General features: G+C 39.1%; 1 protein-coding gene across 3 annotated transcripts in view; it reads left to right on the forward strand.

Moving 5' to 3' along the window:
• The window catches only part of PTPRZ1 (protein tyrosine phosphatase receptor type Z1), a 167,933-nt gene extending 151,879 nt beyond the window's left edge, over positions 1-16,054 (forward strand). For 2 of the 3 annotated variants that reach the window (XM_068549374.1, XM_068549372.1), the window contains exons 23-30: positions 93-239; positions 3,257-3,350; positions 3,674-3,747; positions 5,839-5,967; positions 6,420-6,566; positions 8,177-8,319; positions 9,119-9,254; positions 10,855-11,512. In XM_068549374.1, the coding sequence (XP_068405475.1) occupies positions 93-239; positions 3,257-3,350; positions 3,674-3,747; positions 5,839-5,967; positions 6,420-6,566; positions 8,177-8,319; positions 9,119-9,254; positions 10,855-10,995 (1,011 nt within the window). In that variant the 3' untranslated portion in view covers positions 10,996-11,512. Of the gene's footprint in view, positions 1-92; positions 240-3,256; positions 3,351-3,673; positions 3,748-5,838; positions 5,968-6,419; positions 6,567-8,176; positions 8,320-9,118; positions 9,255-10,854; positions 11,513-15,699; positions 15,787-15,978 lie in introns of those variants that run through there. The other variant, XM_068549373.1, reaches the window with a different exon arrangement.
• The last annotated feature ends 1,810 nt before the right edge of the window (positions 16,055-17,864 follow it).

Here is a 17,864-nt window from a genome sequence, read left to right on the forward strand (position 1 = left end):
TTTTTGTCCATCAGTGGAAGATACTACTTTTGTACCTCAATACCTATAAGGAAAACCTGAGGTGATATCCCTGTTTGTCATTGCTTTGCCAGGAACAGTATGTCTTCATTCATGACGCGCTGGTCGAGGCGATACTTAGTAAAGAAACTGAGGTCCCGGACAGCCACATCCACGCCTATGTTAACGGGCTCCTCATTCCTGGACCAACAGGCAAAACAAAGCTAGACAAACAATTCAAGGTAAGTTCTCTCGGAAGCCCCTCTCTTGGGTGTCACCACAGGTTGGAATGTTCCTGCATCTCCTCATTTGAGTGGACAAAGCCGTGTGGACAGGCTGAGTGCTCTGTTGGCCCAGTGGCTTTGTTGTGTCCTTTACAACAGGCAACAAAGCCACTTGGCAAAGTTCAAGAACCTTAATTTTGAGTAGCGAGAGGGAAAGTTCTCAGAAACCCTAGAAATGCAGACGTGGTCCAGGAAAGGAGGGCACAGAACAGAACAGAAGGAACAGGCAGAACTTCTAACACAGACAGTGTAAGTGCTCTTCTCGCTTTGAGAAAACCAGCCCACTTAACCACGAGTGCCGTGGCTCGGGCTGTTTGTGCTGCTTTTTGGAAGAGTCGGTCTCACTTGAAGCCCCCAGACTAGAATAGGCCACCCCACAAGAATAGCTTCTTCAACCCCAGTTTCTCCCACCCACCCTGTCACGAGGCAGTCAGCTAGACAGGGGAGCATGCTTTGTTCAGTGTTCTACCTCTCACAGCTTAGCTCTCTGACTTCCAGAAACCAGTCAGCAAAGAATTCAGAAAGCAGTTGTTACCAGACCTGCCTGCGGAGATAGGGGGATTTGCAGAGCTGTCATCTTCCAGAGGAATGAAGGCTCTGTTATTTTGTTCCCCATTATTTCTATACTAACCTCTTACTTCGCAGGGTTGCTAGAGAAACAGGGCCAATTGCTGAAAAGGAATGTCTAGGAAGAATTCAGAAGGCCCTGGAAAAACCCAGGAGAGTTAGCAAACCTCCAGATTGAAGTTTTTTCTCTTTCTTTTCCGCAGCTTATAACATAGAAGAGGTAGTCATGAGTTCCCTCTGACTTTTTACCTTCTCGTTCAGCACCTTTTGTGCTTTGGGAGGAGTAAGAGGCAGATGAGGGGTGGAAGCTGAACCTAGAACTTGCAGACAGGAAAGCATAAATGTTTTATTCAGCCAAGCTTATGTGAGTCATAAAGGAACACTTTAAGGAAGAAAAAGTGCACAGTACGGCTTCCAGAAACAGATAATAAATATAAAGCATTAACATGATGTTGCTAGGATGGCTTTTTTCTAAGTTAAAAATATACATCTATTACCCATTTTCTTATTTAAATATGATTTACCCCCTACACAATTAAATTAATAAAAGAATTGATATCGCTTATACTGGATAATTCAGGATCAAAATGGAAATATCAGTTATGAGATCAGAATCTAATTAAAAACAGAGACATTTGACTCTGTTTCCTGTTAACATCCTAACTAGGGAAATTTGGAAGGGGGGTGTATATACTGTCCTAAAAGAAAAGGTATTTATTCAAGTTTACCCATAGAAAAATGTCCTTGAAATGAATTGCACGTCTATTTATTCAACAAATATTTATCAGAAACCCACCTCAACATTGAAAAGTAAAGAATCAGGACTTTCCCGGTGGCACAGTGGTTAAGAATCCACCTGCCAATGCAGGGGACACAGGTTTGAGCCCTGGTCCGGGAAGATCCCACATGCTGCGGAGCAACTAAGCCTGTGGGCCACAACTACTGAGCCTGCGCTCTACAGCCCGCAAGCCACAACTACTGAGCCCGAGTGCCACAACTACTGAAGCCCATGCACCTAGAGCCCATGCTCTGCAACAAGAGAAGCCACCACGATGAGAAGCCCGTGCACCGGAACGAAGACCCAATGCAGCCAAAAATAAATAAATAAAAATTTATTTAAAAAAAAAAGTAAAGAATTGAAAACACTAAAACAATACTGAAAAATAAAGAATAGAAATTTGTTGTACTGTATATGAAAGACTTTTTATGCAAATATAATAATTTTTATGCAAATATAATAATTAATATTGAAAAACAGACAAATGAACTAGAGGAGCCATGTGCGTATGGAAATTGTTATATGACAGATATGACATTACAAATTGGTAAGGAAAGATGGATTAATCAATGAATGATATTAGGACAATCTCCATGTAGAAACAAGTACTGTTAGGTCCCTACCACCACACCTCAAACACTGAAATTATTCAAGATGGATTAAATATCTAAAGATGAAAACAAATTTTTATAACTATTATAAGAAAATATTGGAAAATATCTCTTGAGAACTTCAGGGTAGAGAAGGACTTCTTAAATTAAAATGTTAAATTACAGAAATCTTAAGGAAAAACTGAATTGGCTGTAAATGTCTGTGTGATTAAAGAGAACAAAGACATTTGCAACTTTCTTAGCAGACTGTAGATTTACATTTCATAGTCAAAACCCCCTACAACTTAGTAAATGGCAATGAAGTAGAAATATGAAAAGGCAGTCATCAAAGAAGAAGTAACCAAAATCAACAATTTCACAATAAGTAAGGAAATGCAAATCAAAACCGGGATACACTTTTTTCATCTGTTAGCCTGTCAAAAATTAAACACCAGTGACTCCTAATTCCTTATAGAAACCCTCACCTGTGCACATTAAGAAATATACAAAGGATATTCATTGCTACAAAGTTTGACATAGCAAAACATTGGAAATAACCCAAACATTCACTAACTGGGGAATAGATAAATAGCAAGTGGATAATTCGTGTGACTGAGTACTAAAATAATGAATAAAATCCAACCATATGCATATATATGTACACACACACATACATACACACTCACATGCAATTTATCTCCCAGCTGCAGTGTGAGATTTAAGTAGAGAAAATGGAGGGCCCACACCGTAGAGGAAGGCTCCTAATGCTGAAAGTCAAACTAGACGTCAAGTGTTCTCTGCTTATTCCAACCCTCCTGGTATAGAATATAGAACATAGATGTACCAGGGAGTCCCCCAGAACAAGTTTAATTCAAGGAATTCTTGGAAAATAAGTCAGATATATTTATATTCAGTATCTTATCTTTGTTGAGTCTCCTGTGTATCTGAGTGTGTGTGTGTGTGTGTGTGTGTGTGTGTGTGTGTTTATTTGAGGGGCTTAAATGAAATAATCTGTATTTTTCCTTGACACCCTTTCTCAGCTCCTGAGTCAATCAAATATACAGCAGAGTGACTATTCCACAGCCCTAAAGCAATGCAACAGAGAAAAGAACAGAACGTCTTCCATAATCCCTGGTAAGCTATGTTGAATTTTGGAAGAAAAAAAACCCCAACTTTTTAAATAATAGAAGCCTTGTAGATAATTTGACAATATTTGTACATCTTGGAACAAAAACAATACACTCATATTTTTCTAATCATGCCAGACAATATAAGTTAACAAGGACTCTTAAACCTTGAAGTCTTCGTCTAGAAGTGCAAAATACATAGAAAAACTAGCCTAAAAGTCAAAGACACTCAACTTGCAAAATGCAGCTATGTTTTGCCATTTGCAGGGGCGGGGAGGAGATACAGTGCTAAGAGCTTACTTGTTTATGATGAATGTTCTGTATTCCCAGTGGAAAGATCCAGGGTTGGCATTTCATCCGTGAGTGGGGAAGGCACAGACTACATCAATGCCTCCTACATCATGGTAAGTCAGAGAGCCCCTGGGGAGACTGCTGCAGCTTGTGTTATCAGAATCAAAACCAGAGTGGGCTGCCCAAAGCAGTGACTGACAGATACGGGAGGCACCACGGGTGGACATGAGTCGTATCTGATGACTGCAGGCTCACAGCCCACAGCAGCAATGGAATCACAGCATTCCTTGATGTTTTTATGTGTGCTGGGACTGGAGAACCCTTAATCAAGACAACGAGTAGATGTGGGAACCAAACTCACCATGAGCAGATACAAAACTTCCACTCGCCCGTCTAAGCAGCTCCATTTCATTCACCAAAGCAGATTCCCTGCATACCCGGGATACACCAGCTTTAGCAAAGTCCAGTCTCGTTCACATTACCACTCCAGGTTTGCAGCGTGGTTCTCACCCTGCAAACCGGGCTCATTTGGGGACTTGGATTTCTAAAGGTACAATACTTTCTTTCTGCATTTAGATCTACTATCAGAGGGATGAGTGCTTTAGTAGCTGTTGTGTGACCTTCATTTCCATTTTAGGTCAATCAATCACAGAGTTTGCCTTCAGATGAAAGGGTCCTAATCCCCGTGCCAAAATCACTGTTCTGTTTATCTAGAAAATACTAAGGTATATCCATGCAAGAAACAGGGAGATGTGTGGAGGTGGCATCTAAAAGCATGCCACACTTAAAATAGGGGCATCTTAATACCCCTATTTTAAAATATCAGTTTTACTCCTATCCCAGGAAGCCAATGGCTGAGAGACGCCTCGCTGGTTAGCGCCTGAAAATTCAGGTTCTAAAACACTGACTCATTCACACAAAGTGTTCTTAGTGTAGAATGCAACAGCAGATGCTTGTGATCGTGCACACATTTTCTGCCTTCAACAGGAGCTCCCAGAGAAGCGGAAAAAAACCCCAAAACTATTCTGTGCTAATCCTGTCCACGAGAAGCAGATAATCCACCCTGGCTGAGCAGAGGGGGCATTTTATCCAATAGATCTTTCCAAGTTTCAGGAAGCAGATATTTTTACTCGAAAATCGAGAATGGGTTAAGAGAACAAATATAAATATTGCATTGTGTGCTGGTTAGATAGAAGACAGACTGTTCTTGTCAAGAAAATAATTAAATGCTGGAAAATATTACCTACAAAACTTGCCACATTATGTCTGAAGATTTACAAAATAGGATGAATATTTATCTACCTGGAATGACTTAAGTGGGATAGTGACTGAAGTTGCAGGATAAACTAGAGGCCCTCTCAAGGTCTCTTCCCATCCAAAGAATCTACAATTAACCAGAAAAACATTTAATTATGTACAACCTGTTCATTCAAATCCGAATATATGAACTTTAAAGTTTTCTGCTTCTCAAACAAGATTGTAACCAAAACAAAGTAAATTGAGTAGAATTCTACTTGACGAATAAATGAAGATAAAGCTTAAAAAATAAAAAATGAAAATATTCCATACTTCAAATGAGCCCGTGGGAGATAAGAATGCGATCTGAGAGATTCCATTGCAGAAGGGGCTAACTGAGCCATGATTTTGGTAAGCAGTAACGTGGAAATCATGATTAATTCAATGGCGCCAGCTTTCAGGTTTCTGCAGCAACATTTGCAAGGTGCCCCCCGGCTCCTCTCCTGTAGTGGCAGCCAGGGTGTAAAGGTATCCGGTTGCCAGTAGGTGTGAAATTCAGCGCTCTGCCATTGGGACTTGTGAAAAGTAAGAAATATAAAATCTCTACATTTCCGTTCTATCTAGTGTAAGAGACATAGTCCAGAAGCCATTTTTGTTGTCTCCTCCTAGAGGTGATAGCTGGGTAAGCTTGGGCACAGCACTTAATTTCTTAAGCTTCAGTTTAATCGCCTATAAAATGAAGATCACGTTCCCTTTCTCATAGTACTACTGTGAGGAATAAAGGAAGAAAATGTTTAGTGCTATACCTGGCATATAGGAGGTGTCTGTAACATTGGCTATAATAATCACATTATTATTTATAGACACAACCTACAAATAAAAAGGCAGTACCCATTAATCTATAAATGTTTTTTGAATGTTTAAAGTCATATGCCAAGGCTCTGTCTATCTTCTCTTTGGTTTTGTAGGGTTATTATCAGAGCAATGAATTCATCATCACCCAGCATCCCCTTCTCCATACCATCAAGGATTTCTGGAGGATGATATGGGACCATAATGCCCAGCTGGTCGTTATGCTTCCAGATGGTCAAAACATGGTAAGTCCCTCAGGTCATTCTTGGCATGTTCTTTACAGGGTAGGTATCAAGTCACAACCACCAGGAGTCCAGCATACAAAGAATGTATTTTTTTTCAACCAATAAACTAATATTGAAGTTGCACCTTGTCTATTATTGGACCTGGTTTGGATGCAGTATCCCAGGTCTGAAATTGTTGAATGACAGTTTTAAATAAAAGTAGGTTGAAATCAACTTAAGTATTTATTACGCTGCTTAAGGAAATTAGAATTGCAATCATGAAGGAAGTCAGTCCATATGTTTCTATTTACATTTTTTTAAATTAAACTCGTTAGGATATTTTAAGAGTAAATTTTGAGATTCAAAGAAAAATTTGAGTTGAGTTGTCTATGGCAACCAGTTAATTTCGTTTCACAGCCTGACTTAAACATTTTATTAAAATCTAGAATCTTCTTTGGTTTTTAATCCTCCAGGCAGAAGATGAATTTGTTTACTGGCCAAATAAGGATGAGCCTATAAATTGTGAGAGTTTTAAGGTCACTCTTATGGCTGAAGAACACAAATGTCTGTCTAACGAAGAAAAACTTATAATGCAAGATTTTATCTTAGAAGCTACCCAGGTATGGACTTAGTTTAAATGACAAACTTTTCATCTTAAGCACATGTTAAATATATGCCAATTGAAGAATCTCTCCTAGAAATAAAAAGAAGGAATCTGATTTCTTACAAATTGAGACAGATGACCCAAATAATAAATTTTACCTCACTCGTCATTTTCATTTTCAAAATCTTATAGAATCATTAAACAATTAGCCATCACTAAACTCCACCATCCCCGACTTCTACACACACAAGAAGTCAAAGATTTCTCTTTTACTCCAAAGCAGTTGCTGATGGAAGTTAAGTTGAAAATAAAGAGAGTAAAAAAATAATTTCATTAATCCTAATTCTCATGTTTTAAGGCAAGTCCTTACCTTGTATTCTCCTAAGTAAAACGGGGAAAATATTACCTACCAAAATAAGCTTACTGCTCTCTACTGATGTACAGAGGGTTGTTAAGTGAAGAACTGCTTTGAAAACATGCAGTGCAATGAACTAGGGTTGCCTTACTAGACTCCTGATTATCTACAAGGCACCAATTTGAATTCTTTGTCAATAACTATTTCTATGATTACAGCACAGTTCATAAATTATTGCACATCTCCTGTGAAAGACTGAAAGATGCTAATAATGATGAGTAAAGCATGTGAAATTCAGAGGACTTTCTCAATCAGAAAAAAAATAAATCATGTTTTAGATGGTTTAAATGTTTCACTTTACCCTAATTCTGAAACTGGTAAAACATATAGGGTACATAAGAAGATTGAGTATTCGCTAGAATATTTGACCAAAACTTATAAAATTGATAATGCAAATACATTGTTTTCTAAATGTTTTATAGTCCTACCTGAAACTGATGTTTTATATTTTGTGAGTCAAGGGTCCAATTTTATTATTTTTGTGTGAATAACCATTGTTCCAGCATCATTTATAGATCAACAATACCAGTTCAGTCATAAATCAAATTTCTATATATGTATAAGCCACTTTGGGAAACTGGGGATCAGAGGTTTAAGAGACTTAAAGTCACACAACCTAGTTTGGTCACTTAATAAGCAAAGATCAGAACTGGGACTGCAGTGGAAACCGCGTCTCCATCCTCCGTATTTCCCACACCGTGTCAAGCAATCTTATTCTTCCCTTAGTTAAACCTGAGTAATGCTGGTATTTGAAGAAGTCTATGCTATTTTTTTCTTTTTTCTTTTTTTTAAATTTAAGTATAGTTGATGTACAATATTATATGAGTTACAGGTGTACGATATAGTGATTCACAATTTTTAAAGGAAGAAGTCTATGCTATTTTTAAAACGAATTTTAAAACTGAAGATTTCTTTTTGTAAGTTTAAATTTATCGGCACAGATACATCTTTGTTCATGATTTGATTGGCAAGATAAGCCCACCAACAAGGTTTTATTTCTGAATAAAAAAGAGATCACCTCTGTACATGGCAAATGTGGTGTTGCGGCAGTTTCTCCCTTCCATGATGGAGGACAGGCTGCAACTACTGCTGCTCACTCAGCGTGTTTTTTGGTTTTATTGCCTCCCTATAAGTCCTGATTTTCCTCAATTCATCTACTCACCAACCAATATGACACTTTCTGAAACAGTAATTTTTATCTCTTCTTATAGGATGATTATGTACTTGAAGTGCGGCATTTTCAGTGTCCCAAATGGCCAAATCCAGATAGCCCCATTAGTAAAACTTTTGAACTTATAAGTATGATCAAAGAAGAAGCTGCCACCAGGGATGGACCCATGATTGTTCATGATGAGTAAGTTCCACACTTTAAATCAATTCACACCTGACATTCTCTGTGTGTATGTATATTTCTGTTGTCTTTGTACTAACCTAGTACTTTGGACCAATCGTGAATTGTTCAGCCAGGGTGGATTATCTGCTTCTCATGGACAGGGTTAACACAGAATAGTTTTGGGGTTTTTTTCCGCTTCTCTGGGAGCTCCTGTTGAAGGCAGAAAATGTGTGCACGATCACAAGCGTCTGCTGTTGCACTCTACACTAAGAACACTTTGTGTGAATGAGTCAGTGTTTTAGAACCTGAATTTTCAGGTGCTAACCAGCGAGGCGTCTCTCAGCCGTTGGCTTCCTGGGATAGGAGTAAAATTGATATATTTTTTATTTACCAGAAACAGGAATTTTTATCCAATAGGTCTTTCCAAGTTTCAGTTGTGAACAAATAAAAAATGCATATGCTGGAATCATGTTATATATCAATACATATTATATATGATGCATATGATAATATTACATAATATATATTATAACCTCAGTCAGATCATTTTGATTTACTGCCAACCCCTTCCACAGTATACAAATAAGAAATGTATCACCAAATATTGAACTTCTATAAAGTGTCTCATTACTAATATCATGAACACTCCCCAGTGATTAGAAGTAAACCACAGTTCCATGCACTACAAAGTAATGAGACAATTTATTAGAAATTTCAGTGTTCTTACTGCAGAATTATCAAGGCCATGTGCTCTGTGAGTTCCAAATGGGAACATCTGATGCATCTGAATGGAGTCTTTGTCCCTTCCATTTGTTTCCAGGCATGGAGGAGTGACAGCAGGAACTCTCTGTGCTCTGACAACCCTCATGCACCAACTAGAAAAAGAAAATTCAGTGGATGTTTACCAGGTAGCCAAGATGATCAATTTGATGAGGCCAGGAGTCTTTGCTGACATTGTAAGTAATAAAGCAGCGAACCAAACTTTTCTCATTAGAGCACAAGTTACTTTCTAGAGGCTACCACAATCGTTTTGTCCTGTATCAAAAAAGATCACATTGATAATATTAGCATGTAGTTTTCAAGCTGAATTATGTTCAGTTTGCAATCCATAGAACTGGAACAATAAGCATTTAAAGTTTATTTTCCAGAAAATTGATGGATCAAAATTTTTAAATCTCATTGTGTACCTTTTTGCAAGACTTACTGTAATTCTGAAAAATATCCTCCGTAGAAGCACCAACTAATCTGATATATCCAACAAAATAAATAGTTATTTTCCCGGGGTTAGGGTTCTACATAACCTCAAAGAAGAGTCGGAAGATAGACTTCAGCTGTTCACCTTTCTCTCAAGGCAAATTCATTTTCTGAACTTAAGAGGCAGGTAATTCTGGGGGTAGTTTTAAAAAGAGAGAGAGAGAGAGAGACACTCGTACAATCCAGAAAGAGCATAGCACATCTGGAAAGATAAGTCTCAACTCTGAGAGTAATTTGGAAGTTTTTTAATTATAGAAACAAGGGCCAGAAAGACAATAGGGAACTTTGTGCACATGCCCCAGTGGGAGAAGCTTAGGTGGATGCAGAAGTCATAGGCTCACTTCCAGCTTCCTGGCCTGGATATGTGTAAGGGCCTTATAAAGAGTCCATCTTCAAAGCTCTAGCCCAGACCAGCTGGCCAGAGAGTAAGGTAACCCTTGTGCACATGCACTTCCGAGGAGCCCTTATGGAAAGTCTCGTTCAGGAGAGTTGAGTTGTATCAAGCTTGTCTCGTGTGAAATTGCTTTCGGCGGACTAAACTTGTACCCAAGTTTCACAAGTGCATTTAATGAGGCGTGCGGTCCTAATGATTTTCTGCTGTGGAGCCAGCCACTTGTTCTCGTGTTCTTTGCAACTACCTTCCCCCACCTCACCATCCCCAAGCTGGCATCTGTAAGAGAACAACTACTTTATTCTTCTGTGTGTCTCTACCGTGAGACCACAGCAGGGTACACAGGCACACACTGTCCTTCTCACCAGGCAGGACATAAGACCCGTCGGGCTGGTAGAGTGTGAAGCATACTTGGTAAACAGTGGGTCTTGTGAAAGGCCTGCATTCCTCATGAGCTCCTGGGCTGACAATGCAGTCCTGAGACCTCTTCATAAGTAGACAAACCCAACAGGTTTTGTAACGAAAGGAGAAAGGAAAGTGAGCAACGTAGTGGGTTACGGGAGCCTAGTGCCAAAGGGTTTACACACAAGTTGATAAATCAGTGTCGGAACCTTATCACATCACCTTCTGATTCCATGAAGTAAATGAATCAGAATGGAGTGTTTGCCACTGGCAAATGTAGCGGGCCAGTGTTCTCGGTCAGTGAATGTTGGCTAATTATAGAGCCACTTAACATTTCATCAGAAAGGGACATTAACGTGGACGGTGTACCTCTGCTGATTATAACAGAGCCCTTAACACAACGCCTTTCTACGGCAGTGGCAAAGGGTGACTGAAAACCTTGCTTCTTTTTACAAACGTACGTCTTCAGTGAGCTTCCTGTTTCCGACCTCCCGTCCTCTGTTCTCCAGGAACAGTATCGGTGTCTCTACAAAGCAGTCCTCAGCCTTGTGAGCACGAGACAGGAAGAGAATCCGTCCACCTCTCCGGACAGTAATGGCGCAGCGCTGCCTGACGGAAATAGAGCCGAGAGCTTAGGGTCTTTAGTTTAACAGGGAAAAGGGTGAGAAGAGTCCACATCTTGGCCTCGCTTTCCTCTTTCTAAAATGAGACAGGAAAATTAGTCCAGTTCGTCTGTTACCTGTTTACTTCACGCCACCTGACAGTAACTACCATGACATAGGATTCTGCTGCCAAGTTTACATCATTAACAATGTGTGCCTTTTTGCAAAACTTGCTGTGATTCCCTTACTGTGCTGGAACTAAAATGATTGAAATTTACCGTATTTCTAAGAATGGAATCGTGGTATCGCTTTTTTCATGTTGACTTTAACAGAGAATCTCAACTTATAGATGTTAGGAATTCCCAACTACAGAAAACATGTTTGTTTTTAGTGTCAAATTTGTAGCTGTATTTGTAGCAATCATCAGGTTTGCTAGAAATACAACTTTTAATATAGTCTACTGTAAATAAAACACTCTGTCCCCTATGATATTCAACATCTTACAACCACAGTATTCACCTAAAGTAGAAATAATCTGATACTTACTGTAAATACTGCTCTAGCATCTCCATGGACCAAATTTATATTTATAATTGTAGACTTTTATATTTCACTACTGAGTCAGTTTTCTAGTTCTGTGTAATTGTTTAGTTTAACGTTGCAACCCATCATCTGGTCTTACTCTGTGAGTCGTCTGATATTCTTTTGTGTTGTGATTAACTCTGTTTTAGCATGTAATTTTAACTTTTATGGAAAATAAAAATACATTTGTTCTGAAAGAAGATGTTTTTATGAGAATAACACCTTACCTGACATTGTTTAAATGGTTTTTATCCAAGACATTGCAAAAATAAATGTAAATATTGCCATCAATTTGTGTTTGCTTGTGGAGTGCTGAGGCATGTGTAGCAGAAAATTGTGGACATGCTCCCTCTGAGATTATGGACATGAAAGAAGGTTGATGGGATGGGACAGTGTATAGAGCTGATTCCCAAACCGTGCCTTAGGGCACACAGGAAACTCACAAAATTGACCATTTTTGAGGACAACACAGCAATGTGTACTGACACTACACAATTACTACTATTAAATTATCTGGCTCTAACTACTTAATAAACAGAACCATTATGTATTTCCTTTGGTTTAGGGGAGCTATGAAAATGTTACTCAGAAGCTGAGGGCATGATGCACCAAGAAATGTTGGGAAACTGGTTTAGAACCAAGCTGGGAGTTAGAAACAGGCAGATTTGCCAGCCAGGGAGAAGCTAAAAGCTGGTTTGGGAGCCAAGTGGGTGAATGGACAAGGACCAGGAGGTCCTAACTCCCAGAGTGGAAGAAGGTAAGACGTCCTAGGTGACAATCCTATTGTCAGGATTTAAGAGCTATGTGGAGGTGAAGGGCAGGAAAACACGGAATCATGGGTAACAAGCCTGCTCTGATACTGGAAGCAGTCCCCTGCCTCAGCCAGGAGTGTTTTAGAACACTGCCCGGAAAGGAGGCACCAGTCCCCAAGAAACGCCCAGGTCAGTGCCTACAGCAAGAGGCCAGGAGAAGTTCTGTTGAAACCAGTGGTTCTCAGAGTATGGTTCCCAGACCAGCAGCATCAGAAGAACCCAGGAACTTGTTAGAAATGCAAATCCTGGATTTCCATCCCAGATCTAAAATATCAGAAACTCTGAGGTTGGAACTCAGCAATCTAATGCAAGTTAAAGTTTGAGAACCACTGGTCCTTAGCAACAACAATTCAGAGAGCCTCCAGTTTCCTCAAGCAATATCAGGAAAATTTCACCAAATCCTTAAAATAGAATCAAAATTTATAAGTTTCTACTTTTTTAACTTTCCTTTTAAAGCAATAGTCATGAAGAGTTATGAAATAGAAAAAAATTCCAACAAATAATGTCACAAATCACAAAATATTGATAAGTACTGACCTACAGGGTATAAAAAAATTAACATGCTTCTTTCTCACCCTCCCAGGGAGGAAGGCCAGAAGGTTAATTTTGATTCCTTGGTTGCTGTTCTAGCCTTGTCTCCTAGTCCTCTTGTTTTACAGTTTTGTTTCCCCATAACCCACAAAGTCTAATCTGAACAAGGAGTCCATGTCACAATTATTTTTTCTATTTTTCCATTTGCCTTTGTCCCAGGAACAAATGGCCTTTGAGGGGATATAGAATTTTTTTTCCGTCATGGTTTTTTTTAATTAGTGAGGTGCCTTGTAGAGTCTCTTCCAAGAGAAAGTAATGTTGCAAATGCAGGTATGATAATCAAATATTTTATGGACAAATTCTAATAAAAATACCCTGAAACCAATAAAAAAGACAATCCTGTCAGATATAGCCATCTTTCCTCATCTTATGAAGCTTAACTCTGAGACAATAATCAATTATGAGAAGTGAAAATAAATGAAGCCTCGTAAGTCTTACCCAATTATTTACATCCTTTACCAAAATTTCATATAGTTTTATTGCATTCACAGCTTTTATCCACACATTGTTTTATTACATAATTGTGGCCTTGTTATGAATATATTTTTATGCTGCCTTTCATGTTGTTACGTAGGCATTTTTATTACACATAATTTATAAACCTATCATTGTTACTGTATAATATTCTATCTTGTATAGTGGTTTTCAAACAGGGATAGTATTGCGCCCCAGGGGACATTTGGCAGTGTCTGGAGACATTTTTGGTTTTCGCATCTGAAGGGGATGTGCTGTTGGCACTTACTGGGCAGAAGCTAGAAATGCTGCTAAACGTTCCGAAATGCACAGGACAGCCCTCGCGACGAAGAATCGTACAGCACAGCATGTCGGTGGTACCAGGGTGGAGGAACCTGCCCTCATGATGTACCGGGGCTCTTGTGATCATTTTCGTGATGTCAGCTGTTTAGGCTCTTTTCAGATTCTTCCTAAAGTACAAAACTATGGTAAACATTTCTGTATGTAAAAGCCTTTTACCACATTTAGGATGTTTCCTTAGTACCAATTCATGTAAGTGCCAGTTGGCGAGAAGATTGTATGAATATTTTTATGTGTCTTAATACCCTTTGGCTTTCCAAGAGTTGTACACCTCCCATCTCCTTACCCTGCTTTTTCTCCGGAGCGCATTTTGCTTCCTGACATATTTTATATTTGTTGTCTGTCCCCCCCCACCCCCACCCCATTAGTATCTAAGCTCCATGAGGAGAGGAGCTTTGGCTCTTGTAAACCTCTGTATTTCCACACCTAGAACAGGACTGGGCACATTAAAAACACTCACTACATTTTAGATAAATGAATGAATAAGGAGTGAATTAATGAATGAATTGGGGTTGTTTTGTTTTGTTTTACCTAGGACAAAAAAGCTCTTTAATGATCCTGGGAAACCTGCCACTCTATTGGTAGTGTTCCTCAACATACAATAAACGTATCAATTTTGACCCATTTTCTTTTTCTGTAGCACCTTTGTAAATTAGCCCAATTGAAAAATGGTGTTCTATACAGACTTTATCTCCAATATTAAGTCACGTAGAGCGGTTCTGCAATCTGCAGAGAGGTATTAAAGACAAGCATGATCCATCTATTTAGCTAAATGCACCGGAACTGTATATAGTCCATCATAGTTCTCAGTCTGATACTACCTGAGAATTTATGGCAGCTGCATCTCCATATCAAATTAATACAAATATTTAATATGTGCATGTTCTACTCAATGTTACACCATAGGGCTCTTACTTAATTTTCACATTTCTCATCTGAAAGCCCCTACTTTGTTAGCGTCTAAAATGACTTTAATAGACAAAACTTAGAAAATAAGAACCCTTTATAAGCAGATACATTTTAGTTTCTTAGAATTGAATTCCATTCATAAATAGCACGTAGAATCAGAAATACTAAGTATTTATTGAATTAAAATGAACTTTTTAGGGAAAGTGGGAAAAATATACACATTTGTCAAAATAAACAAAAACACTTTTATTATTATAAATCATGATTGATTATCATCCACTCACTGGCTAATTGCAAAATATTCTTGTATGTTAGAGGGTTCCTCCTCCTTAGTACAATATTGGTGCGTTAGAGTAGGTGGTATTAAATGTTAAGGCATATAAATGAAACACACTACACTGGTTTTAAAAATCCGGACATCCGGGACTTCCCTGGTGGCGCAGTGGTTAAGAATCCGCCTGCCAACACAGGGGACACGGGTTCGAGCCCTGGTCCGGGAAGATCCCACATGCCGCGGAGCAACTAAGCCTGTGGACCACAACTACTGAGCCCACGTGCTACAACTACTGAGCCCGCGCGCCTAGAGCCTGTGCTCTGCAACAAGAGAAGCCACCACGATGAGAAGCCCGGGCACTGCAATGAAGAGTGGCCCCTGCTCGCCGCAACTAGAGAAAGCCCGCGTGCAGCAACGAAGACCCAACGCAGCCAAAAATTTTTTTTAAAAATAAATAAATTTACATATATATAAAAAAATCTGGACATCCTTGGCATTAAAGTTAACAAGTTTTTTAAGGTAATCATTTTTAAAAAGAAAAAATAAGATTTGGAAGTGGGAGTAAGAAAAACTGTGTGTGAGATTGAAACTTCTTGTTACGTACACAATAACAAACTCCTAATCAGCCTGTCACCTGGGACGCATTCGAAGCAGCTCAAGACGCACAGCCTGACCTTTGAAAAACTTCCCGAATATGCTAATTTGTAAGCCTTTCCTCTGAAGCTTTGGACATGACTTTCTCAGATTCCTATTATCTTCCTTCAATCCTAGGGGAGTTGCTTTAGCTCTGAATTATCCACGTGGAGAAATGAACCGATGCAAGTAATTTTTTCCTTGCTGCTAACTTGTTTAATGAAGGTATGTATTGAAAACTATAGCATTAAGGTTCCTAACGAAAGCTATTAAAGAAGTCTCTTATAGCACCTTTACTTCAGGTAAGTGTTTTAAAGGACTTGGGAAGTTAAAAGCACATTTCTTGGGCTTTTTAGAGAGTAAATGAAAAACATTCCACATTTTGTTTATACAGTATGTCTCGTTCTAATCTCACAGGATACATAAAAATGTTCAAAGAACCACCTGGAGAAAAAAAATGAAATGGTTAGAAAATAACTAAGGCCAATGAGGAAAAATTGATAACTGGGGTCATTTACTGTATATTCACAGAATCCACCTACATGCCACTCTCCTTCAGGGGTGCCTTCCTGTGGCAGATTGTATTTTCCAAAAATAGCTCAACAACAGCTTTCAGCCCACATGTGACTTGTTGAAACTTATCCCAGTGACAGGTGGATCTATGGTCCCTTGCCTTGAATCTGGATGGACTTGTGACTACAATGAGTGATGCTACGTGATTTCTGAGGTTAAGCCATAAAAGGCAACACAGCATCTGCCTTATTCCCTTGGATGTTCACTCTTAGAAGAGCACCACTATCCTTTGACAAACCCACGCATGGAAGATACATGTGGAAAGAAACCAAGGTCCTGGTCCACTGCCCCACCTGAGCTAGAACCAACTTGCAAGCATGGGAACAAGCTGTCTTTAAGTGGATCCCCCATCTCCCAGCCAAGTGAGACTGTGGGGGACACAGACAAGTTGTTCCCACTGAGCCATGCCCAAATTGCAGCTTGACGGACAAATAGATAACTGTTGTTTTAAGCCATTACATTTTGAGGTAGCTGGTTCCACCGTGAGAGTAACCAGAACACTTCTTATTCACTTCATTTAACTTTGTGAGGCATATTTTCTCTTCTGTAAAGTCAGAAGCCTGGCCAGATGATAATTTTGGCCCTTTCTTCCCTACAATCACTTTACAATTCTCCTTATGGAGCAGATATCTCAATGGCTTGTTTGAGAAGCATGGATCCTGAGGAGTCTTCCAAGTGTATCCAAAAGATTGAAAAAACCTCAAAGGTAGAATTGCATTATCTTTAACATAAACTTCAAACAAAAATGTTATTGCAAAAGAGTTATTGCAGAATAAAAAACTAGCGTTTTTGAACATCTACTAGGTTTCAGGCTTTTCTCTTACATTCTCTCAGAAACTTTATAACCATGCTGTGAATTACTGTTGTCCTCAGTTTATGGAAAAGGAAACAGCTAGTATGTTGTAGAACCAATCACACCGCTTCTCAGAGAAACTTCTAAGTGTCTCATGAGTCTAGGATGAGGAAAGCTGGAAATATAAATATCAGCATTATCTGGAGGAAGCCAAAAAAAGGCAGAAAGACCCGGAAGATGTGAGCATTAAGTCTACCAAACTGGTTACACCAGGGATTCACAAACTGTAGCTCAGGGGCCATATGCTTCTAAGTCCAGTATAATCTACCCATCCATACCCAGATCCTACCACCACCACCTTTACTATTGAAATTTCTGGTAGAAAACTTGTTACTGAGAGCCAATGCAGTGTTTCACTCTGTATATCTTTACTCAAGCTTACTGACGTTTCCTTTTCTAGCACTAACGTTAGACACCCCCCCTTCAATCATACCCCCTTTATCACTCAGTTAAAGCCCAAACTAGTTATTATGTTATCTCAGTGGGTTCCTCCTCCCACCCAAGGTGCTAGTTCCCTAGTTCCCATGCCATCTGGGTGCTCATCCAGACCGGGGGTGGAATCAATGCGACACAAGTGTTATTTCCTAATTGATTATGTTAAAATCAATGTTGCGGTTAAAAACAAAGAACAAAAAACTGCCATAACAGTTATGTCTTTACTTGTTAATAGATTATTGATCTCCATTATTGATATTTTTGGCAGGTGGGACCAGGTCGTAATCAACTTTGATCCTTTTCCAATAGCATAAGATGCTTTCTCAACTGCCGTATGTCCCACATATAATACCTGCTTATTTCGATGGCAGAATTAGTTTCCTATGCCAGAATATGAGCACAGCCCCTCAGAAATTTTAAGTTATATCCCTAAACAGAAACA

This window comes from Eschrichtius robustus, chromosome 8 (assembly GCF_028021215.1).
Source record: "Eschrichtius robustus isolate mEscRob2 chromosome 8, mEscRob2.pri, whole genome shotgun sequence".
In the NCBI taxonomy this organism is placed as follows: domain Eukaryota; kingdom Metazoa; phylum Chordata; class Mammalia; order Artiodactyla; family Eschrichtiidae; genus Eschrichtius; species Eschrichtius robustus.